Here is a 9,944-nt window from a genome sequence, read left to right as displayed (position 1 = left end):
ATTTTTTTTGAGTTAGGGTCTCACTATGTGTTCAGGTTGGCCTTGAACTCATTATGCAGTGTAGGCTGGCCTTGAACTTGCAGCAATCTTCCTGCCTCAGCCTCCTGAGTGCTGGGATTACAGGTGTGCACCACCATGTCCAGCTATGTATTAAAAACCAACAGGGCTGGGTATGTAGCTGAGTAGTAAAATACATGTCTAGCGAGCACATAGCCCAGCATTCAATCTCGAGCCCACAAGGGCCTACCCACTAAATTATTTTAAAATGATAAATTCTAAATATGAATATCTTAATGACTTCCATTACGTATATCTTAATGACTTCCACCCCTGTGTTTAGTGATATGACCTCTCCTTTCTGTCTAGTTTCTTTATCCTGACACAATGAGGAAAATGCTAAAGTGCCTTTTCCCTGTAAGGGACACTCATATAAAAATACTCAAGCTAAATTTCTTGCTTTGGGCATTTTCCTCCTAGTGGACCTAAGCAATACTATAAATCTAAGAACCTGGTTTTAGAGTCCTTGAGGTAAAAACATACAGTTAATTACAAGTAAGTACTTATGTTGTCTTTAAAATCCATGCCTTTTATCACTGCCATTACTTAGAAGCCTGACTTCAGTTAGCTGAAAGTGGTCTGTGTACAGTACTTGAATTTTTATAAGGAGTTTTGGCCTTGGCCTTCTGATAAGTACCCTACTCTCAAAATAACAAAAACATGGTAGAGGATGGAAGTGGAAAACGGGAAATCTGTGTATAGTGGCAACCCTTTAATTATAAGGGGTCTCACTGTATGAAAACCAATGAGCACCACCTTCTATAAAAAAGAAACCACACACCAGGGTATCGCAAAGCATTATGCAAATGAAGGGCCAATGCATTGGTTTACACATGCTATTCTCAATGTTAAATCTTTTTTTGGAGACAGGGTGTCACTATGTAATAAATTCTCCTGCTTTGGCCTCTCAAGTTCTACATTTGCAGGCATACACCACCATTGGTAACCTAATGTTAAATCTTCTTAAATGATGACTTGCATCAAATACATTTGATTTTTTATTTTTGGTACTGGGGCTGGAACTCAGGACCTTACACTTGCCAGGCAGGTGCTTATGCTGCTAAGCTATCTCCCCAGCACTGATTCTTTATTTGTATGACAGCAGATAAACTATGTCTACTTTTCATCAGGTAAGGAAATTGGGAGTCAACAGTTAACAGGTTATAACACCCCTACTAAAATAGATACAATGAGAACTTAAGAAAAATTATTCTATTTTTAAGGGGTATTCTTTTAAAGTTGCCAATTAAAAAGCTAAGTACTCAGGCCAGGGAAATAGCTCAGTGGCATAAGCTTCTGCTTGGCAAATGCAAGGTCCAGAATCTGATGCCCAGTACCAAAAAAACAAAACAAAACAAAAAACAACCAACCAAAAAACACCCTAGGGGCTGGTGAGATGGCTCAGTGGTCTAAAGCACCTACTTAGAACAAGCTTGGCAAACACAAGGACTGCGGTTCAATCCCCCAGCACCACATGCCAGCCAGCCCTGCCCCCTGGTGGGCTGAGCTGGCCACACACACACACACACACAAATAAAATTAAAACAAAACAAAACAAAACAAAAAACACCCTAACTGCTCAAGCTTAGCGTATCAAGTCTCCTAGCACTTTAAATGATTCTTAATCAATGCCTCATTCAATGCATAGCTATTTCTGAGACACTTTCAGTTATTAAGATCAATAAATGGTCTCAATCCGGGTGTGGCAGCATAAACCCCTATAATCCCAGCACTCAGGAGGCTAAGGCAAGAGGGTTGCCATGAATTCAAGGCTAGCCTGAACTACACAATAAGACCCTGTCCCAAAAAATAAAGTCACACTGGAGATGGGTATTGGTGCAAAATTTTAGTTTCACTGAATAGTGAAAAAGATCTATGAAATTGTACCATGTATTTCTGCAAAGTAAGGCCTACTTTCAACTGCTAGGCATACTGATCACTTAGTGTATTTGGAAAAGATTCAAAAAAGGGGAAAGAAATTTGCTGAATTCCAAACTCTTCAAAAGGGCAGATGAAGATATACTTGTGTTTACACACCAACAAAGCTAAAAAGATGTACTGAATTAAAGTAGACAAAGGTTAGCTGGGTGTGGTAGGGAACACCTGTAATCCCAGCACTTTGGAGGCTGAGACATGACTGCTGCCAGCCTGGAGTAAACAGGGAGTTCAAGACCAAAGTGAGACCCTGTCTCAGAAAAACTAAAACAAAGTTTTCCAAAGGCGTAAATATGGAGGACACTACCACACAAACCTCTATATAACTATTCTGTATTTTCCTCAACAGCACAAAACAAAACTAATATCACCCTTTCCACCTCTAAAACTTCCCTAAGAATTTACAGAAGGGGAAATACAGCCTTTTTGCCAAACTGATACTGACCAGTCAAGGTGGGAAATCTAGATCAAGTACTTATCCGCTAAATATATGTAATTCTGTAAACTTCAGATACTTTTGAGCATCTTAAACTCAGAATGACACATTGGTACTTCTAGGTTGGTTAAAGTTAAGACCCTATATGATTCTGATCTTGCTCTGGGCACCTACAAGCAGTGTGACCTTGAACAAATCTTTCATTTTCTTCAGCAGGGAGATACTGACATTTCACAGAAGTGTTAGCTCTATTAAACACTACACCAATGAAAGTTATTCTGCTCAAATGATTTCAATTCTGTCAACATTTTCCAAAGACAACCCTTTCACTTAACTCTCTTGTAATAACAGGGAAGATGAATTCCTGATCTAGAAATTAGTGTCTAGAAACAGCAGTTTAAAAGATGCTTTGCAGAATACAGGGTCATGCCAGGAAAAAGCAAGCATACCTTAAAACTAACACTAGTGCTGAAAATGTTATAGAGCCCACTGCTGTATTTTTTGTTCGTTTTGAGACAGGGTCTCACTAGGCGTATCACACAGGTCTTGTACTCCCTTTGTAATCCACACTGGTCTCGAACTTGCACTGATTCTCCTGCCTCAGCCTCCCAAGTGCTGGGATTACAGATGTGCACCACTATCCCCACTTCCCATTGTTGTTCTTATAAGCTCATTACACATGCAAGTAAATCTTGCATGGCAGTGATAATTCTCGAAAAGTCTTTTTTAAAACTATCATTTTAATAGCATGTCCTTTAAGTTTTAGTTACCTAAATAAAAAGCTGAACCCTATCGTTACAATTGCCAAAATTAAAACAAAGTCTATCTCTAACACTCAGAACTGTACTTGGCATATAGTGTGTGCTCAGTAAGAATATTCTGAGTCAGAGAAAGAAAAAGTATAGAAAAAAACCTCTGTGCCCACCCTTGCTTCCTCTGCTCAAACACGTGGACAACATATTCGGTTCCCTTCCCCTAACTAACTCACCAACCTAATACACATCCCTTTGGAGTACAGGGGCCGGACAAGGAAGTGCATAAAGTAGCACATAAATGAGCGCCACACGCTCGCCTAAAAGCTTTCCATCTGGACTCTAGTGCACTCTTTCTAAGGCGCGCAGTCGCCACTATCCTCGCCAGTCCTACCGCGCACGCGCACCGTCGCTTTCCCCCGCCCCTCCAAAGACTCGCGCTCGCGTTCTAACTGCGCCCCCTTCCCTTGCTATCCCCCCACCCGTCTGCAACGGCCTCGCGCCTCGCAAACCTAGTCTAATGTGCACCCGTCCGCGCGCCAACCGCCTCCTTCCTCCCTCCACGCTTTCACGTGGACAGGGCTTCACGTCTATGAGAAGGCCTTGAGCTTCCCCCAGATCTCTGCACTTCCTCCACCAATTCAAGCCAAAGTCCACCATTACTGCCTACTCCAACCTCGCGCAAAAGGGGTGAAAAGGGTGTGAGGGGGAGGGAAGGACATCTCCCCTCCCCCCAAACATTCCGAGACGGTAACCTAACAAGACTACGTTGGCCACCTGGCGCAGCACCCGATCCAGAAGAGAGCCGGTGTCACCCACACCCCGACTCCAAGAACTACTGGATCTGGAACGAGAGTGGTTTCGGACCTTGGTCCTTGGCCGCACTCGGCCGCTCACTCACCTGAGGCCGCCATGTTGGGAGAGGGAGCGAGAACCCAAAGGACCCGGATGAAGCAATCACGTGATTATAGCGGGCGCGCCGGGGTAGGAGAATCGACAGTGAGAGGGGGCGGGGATGTGAGGACGGAGACAGGAGGCGGGGAGCCGCTGTCTAGGTTCGTAAAGCTGCGCGAGGTGGTGGCGCGGCGTCGGATGGGAAGACCTGCGCGACATGTGGCCAGAGGGGTGGGGCCTGCGCTGTCGTGAAACCCCTACGCTTTACGTAGAGCTGCGTCCAGCCGCGGGGCCTGAGCGGAGCTGGGGCGGGGTCCCGGGATGCGCCGACTTCCGGCTGCTGGGGTGGGCGGGAAGGGGGTGCTCGCTTCGGTAGTTGTGTGGCACCCGGGTATGCTAAGACCCGGGGTGTGTGTGCGGCGGTGGGTCATGTGAACGGAAGGCCTCAGATTTTAAGTCCCTTTTCGAAGGCGAAACAAGGTCAACATATTGCTGAAGATAGTTTTAAAGGGCTTTAATTTTAAAACATCTTTATTAGGGTATGTTTGCAGTAGATAATGATTTAAAGGTATGTATGCTTAGACGAAAAGAGATAACTTAGTGAACACGTAATTGTCATGGGCTTTTACCTAATTTAATTCTCCACTTTACTAACTAGATTCAGAGCTAAGTGCTAACCATTCTCCCTCCAGCTATGCCCTGTTTTATTTGTATTATTATTCATGGAGTGAAAATTTTTGTTCACTGCTAGCAGACATTTGTGAGTAAACAGAACAAAACTAACCCAAAAGAGGTTGTATTCAAGTGAGGAAAAGACAGGCAGTAAATAAAGGAAATAGTAGAAATTATAAGCACTCACCAAATGATTAAAGGAATATACTAAAATGTGGTTGGATGCGTCATTAAATTGGGAAGGCCTCAGAGGAAGTGACATTTAGATTGAGATTTAAATCACAAAATGTTAGCCCTGGAAATAGCTTCAGAAGTTTTAGAAGGGGGAGGGTACACTTCTGAAGGAAAGGCTGCTGCAAAGCAGGAACATCTTTGCAGTTGGAGGAATTTAAAGGTCAGAGTGTGGTGAGGGAGGGGAAAGTGATACAAAATAAAGTTTGGATCATGTGAGACTTTGTAGTTTAGATTTTCCAAGGGGGTTGAGAAAGCATGAAATAATTTTAAGCAAGGGTATGTCGTGATTTGAAATACATATCTTTTGTTTGTTTTTTCACATGGGCTCTCACTATGTAGTTTAGTGAGATCAAGCTGGCCTTAATTTACTGTGTAGTCCAGGCTGACATTGAGCTTGTAATGATCTTCCTGCCTCAGCTTTCCCAATGCTGAGATTACACTGTGTGCTGAAGTAAAGCCATTTTAAATAAAATTTTAAAAAGGATTACTTAATATTTTGAATAATTACATGCAAGTATCTTTAGTAACAATCCTAAGGGAAAAAAAGTTCTTTTTTTTTTTTTTTTTTTAGCAGAACTGGGGATTGAACTCAGGCCCTTGTGCTTGCCAGGCAAGCACTTATTCTACTGAACTATCTCCCCAGCCCCTAACAGTCCTTCAAATTATACATTTTAAGATTTGTAGGGTAGGGAAGATGGCTCAGTGGAATAAGCGCTTCCCTGGCAAGTGCAAGGGCCTGAGTTCAATCCTGGTTCTGGAAAAAATAAAAAGATTTGTGTATGTAAGTCATTTTATTGGTAGTAAAAAAATTATTCAGGCTACCGAACAGAGAGTGAACTATGTAGATGCAATAATAGAAAAGAATAGTTACAGGTTGTTGCTGCCAAAACCATGTGACTTTTCATGAGTTCTAAGCACTTAGATAACTAGCTGGCAAAGATAATTCCCCAAGTTTTTACTCAGCCTTTTAGTTTTTTGTTTTTCTTGGTACCGGGGATTGAACTGAGGACCCTGTGCTTGCCAGGGAAGCGCTTATTCTACTGAGCTATCTTCCCAGCCCCTTCCCAAGTTTTTAGTGTGGACAGGTTTGATGGCATTTACTTAGATGACAAAGCCTGAGGTAGAGCTGATTTGGAGAAGATGTGTGAAGTGTTGTGGCCTGTTAATTCTGAGATACTACTCTAGTGCTTTTCAGACTTCAATATGCTTAAAAATCACCTAGACCATTTATTAAAAATCAGATTTCAGTCAAGTAGAAGTAGAACAACACCTGAAATTTTATATGTATTTTCTTCTGATTTGGCCTTGAACTTAAAGTAGTGAGACAGGAAACGATGTGACAAAGCTGTCTGGGGAAATAGACTTGACTTGATAGCCCTTGGAGCATAAGACTAATTTTTCATCAAAGTGCATAAATGTGGGCCCATCTACTGATGAATTATTTTAATTTTATAAGATATATATATATTCATGAGTTCTAAGTTCTATATATGTATTTATGTATTGCCAAAGCCGACTATATGTCAAGTTGTCATGGTGGGGTATTGGGAAAAGTTTTCAATTAGCAATAATTGCACCTCAGATAAATCTCACTGGCTATGATACTGCCACTGCACAAAGCTTCTAAATTTTATATTAAATGAGTACTTAACAAAAAATTACAAAAATAAAGTATTGAGTTTTTAATATTTATTGCATGTTTATGAAAAAGCATCAAAATTTTCAACATCAACTGGTTTTTAGTGTACGAAATCTAAAGAAGAACATGGCAAAATAAATTCCCATATGAACTAAAATGGAAATACCAGTAGCACGCTACAAAAAAATCTTTACTTCTTTTATTACATCTAAGGCAGTCTGCATACATGACCACACCATGCTCCATAGATACACATCACTTACACAGACAGCACATGTCTTTTGCTTTCCTGACCTTTTTATAGGATATACCTGACATCTCAGTGGTCTTGCTGTTTTGTCAGGAGGTTCTTGCAGGAATATAAAATATCAGTTATTAAATTCTTTTAAAATGTATAGTGCATTTAAAATAGATAATATTTTCACATCAGCTGTGTACTTGTTTACAAAACCCAAAAGAACATCAGAAATAAATTCTTTTTTAAAATTTATTTTATTTATTTATTTTTTTTTAAGAAATAAATTCTTATATGAACTACAATGAAAATACCAGTAGAGGGCTGGTGAGATGGCTCAGTGGTCTAAAGCACCAACTTAGAACAAGCTCAGCAAAGCACAGTGACTGCGGTTCAATCCCCCAGCACCACATGCCAGCCAGCCCCACCCCCTGGTGGGCTGAGCAGGCCACACACAAAAAAAAATAAATTAAATAAATAAATAAATAAAAAAGATTAAAGAAAATACCAGTAGAGGGCTGGCCAAATTGCTCAGCGGATTAAAGTGCCTGCTTAGACAGATGCAGGGGCCAGAAGTTTGATCCCCAGGCCTGCTGTGTGGTACCTGCCCTGTTCCCAGGGCGCACTGAGATGGTGACGACTGAGACAGCCTGCTGGCGTGTGCCTGTAATCCCAGCACTTGGGAGGCTGTAAATAGGAGGATTGCTATGAGTTTGATCTATGCAGTGAGACCCTGTACCCCCAGTCCTAAATACAAAGGAAAAAAAAAAATACCAGTAGAACTCTACTACAAAAAACAAAAGGCCCAGGATATAATTCAGAGGTACAGCATCAGCCTGGCATGCATAAGGTCCTGAGTTCAATTCCTAGTACAAAAAAAAAAAAAAAAAAAAAAAAAAAAAAATCACCTTTTACAGCCCTATCGCAAAAATAAACTATGGTTCAACTGTCACAACCTACAGTATTTACAACACAACAATTGTGTGTACCAGGTACACGTCTCCATTACACTGACAGTATGTGTGTTTAGTTTTCTTATGTAGTAGTCTTGTCACCTCTCTTCCTGTTTTGTTAGGAAGCTCATGCTGTATTGTACAACATGCACTTAGCAAAGAAACGAGATGTCAATGAAATACAATATCCAATATGTAATGAATACTTAGAATAGACATCAACATTTTATTTATTTATTTTTTATTTTTTGGCGGAACCAGGATTTGAACTCATGCCCTTGCGCTTGCCAGGGAAGCACTTATTCCACTGAGCCATCTCCCTGGCCCCAGCATTTTCTTTTTTATCATTTTTAAATTTTTTTTCTGTGGTCGGCTCAGCCTGCCCTGGGGGTGGGCCTGGTGCAACATGTGGTGCTGGGGATTGAACCACAGTCCCTGCATTTTGTCTAAGCTTGCCTAAGCAGGTGCTTTAAACTGCTGAGCTATCTTACCAGCCTCCCAACACAGCTATTTACTTGTTTACAAAACCTAAAAGATAACATCAAAAATAAAAACATATGTGACCTACAATGTAAACACAAAAGTCTACCACAGAAATAAGTTTTGCTTCAGTTGTCACACTCAAGGCACTCTCCACACATGACAACTCATGTTCCATACACAAGTATCACTTATAGTATGTACATTTTGTTTTCCTGTACTTTTTTTACAGAAAAAGTGCAAAAATAGAATAACAGTAGTTAATGTATTGTATATTCTTTCTTTTCTTTCTTTTTTTTTTTTTTCAGAACCAGGGATTGAACTCAGGTCTTTGTGTTTGCCAGGTAAGTACTTATTCCACTGAGCCATCTCCCTGGCCCCTTGAACGTATTGTATATTGTTACCTTTATTAACGTAGTTACTCAGAGTAGAAGACAGGCGTAAAAAATTCTGCAACCAATATTAGCACAAACCTGTTTAATGAACCATGGGAAATTAATATAACTGTCTTGTACTTTTTTCCTTTTTCTTCCTTTCTCCTTTCTCCCATCCTAGTTTCTTTTTCATATTTTGAATAATTTCTTTGCATTTCAAAATGTGTATTGTACATTTTGGACTTTACTGTTTCAGTTTCTCACAGGAGGGAGACAATATGCTGTATACACATGTGAGTCCAGTTTGTTTCACTTATGAGTGTGGTCTCAAGTGGCATTCATTTACCTATAAAAGTCTCAAGTTTATCCTTCTTATGGCTGAATAGTACTCCATTGTATAAAACGACCACATCTTTTTAAAATTTATTCCTTGGTTCATAGGTATTAGGATTTTTTCCAATATTTAGGTATTACAAATTGTGTTTCTATAAATATATGTGCACATATATTGCTGTTATGTTTTTAATTCTTCTGGGAAGATACCTGGAAGGGGAATACCTGGATCAAGTTGAACCTCTAATCCTAGTTTTTTGAGGAATCTCTATATTGATTTCTACAATGGTTGCACCAGTCTACATTCCCACCAGCAGTGGAGAAGGGTTCCTTTTTCCCTCACAGCCCCCCCTGGAGTTGGTTGACTTCTTGATGATAGCCGTTCTTTCTGGGGTTAAATGAAATCACAGTGTTGCTTTAATTTGCATATCTTGAATGATCAATGAGGTAGAATGTTTCTTTATATATTTATTTGCCTTTTTTTTTTTTTTTTTTTTGCGGTACAGGGGATTGAACTCAGGACCTTGCACTTGCCAGGCAGGTACTTATTCTACTGCGCTATCTCCCCAGCATTGCCATTTGTATTTCTTAATCCGAGAAGTACATACTCATTTCAGATGCCCATTTTGGGTTGAGTTTTTAATTTGGGGGAGATTGTCTGACTTTTTTCATTTTTTTTTTTTTTAAAGACATACCCACACAGCCAGAAGCAATCTTAGATCTCATGCAGCTCAATTTTTCATTAAATTGAGGAATACTATCCACAAAATACCTGCTTTGACACATCTTTTGCAGTGTTTAAGGGGGGTGACATAGATGATCATGGTCCGCTCAATTGCTGATCACCTCTGATAAGAAGATTACCCCTTCTTAGACCAATGATAATTATGAATCCATTTTATTTTTTATTTATTTATTTTTTTACATTGTGTGTGTGTGTGTGTGTGTGT

General features: G+C 40.2%; 1 protein-coding gene and 1 pseudogene across 1 annotated transcript in view; both read right to left on the bottom strand.

Annotated features, from left to right (window-relative positions):
* Eif4b (eukaryotic translation initiation factor 4B) overlaps positions 1 to 4,233 on the bottom strand; it is a 37,622-nt gene extending 33,389 nt beyond the window's left edge. Inside the window, exon 1 of the mRNA XM_004638004.2 lies at positions 4,082 to 4,233. Within this exon, the coding sequence (XP_004638061.1) occupies positions 4,082 to 4,094 (13 nt within the window). The 5' untranslated portion in view covers positions 4,095 to 4,233. The remainder of the gene's footprint in view (positions 1 to 4,081) is intronic.
* Positions 4,234 to 6,443: 2,210 nt separating this feature from the next.
* LOC111818514 lies at positions 6,444 to 6,602 on the bottom strand (annotated as a pseudogene).
* Positions 6,603 to 9,944: the final 3,342 nt, after the last annotated feature.

This window comes from Octodon degus, unplaced genomic scaffold (assembly GCF_000260255.1).
Source record: "Octodon degus isolate 3935 unplaced genomic scaffold, OctDeg1.0 scaffold00093, whole genome shotgun sequence".
NCBI classification, from domain to species: domain Eukaryota; kingdom Metazoa; phylum Chordata; class Mammalia; order Rodentia; family Octodontidae; genus Octodon; species Octodon degus.
This window is presented reverse-complemented; position numbering and strand designations above follow the sequence as displayed.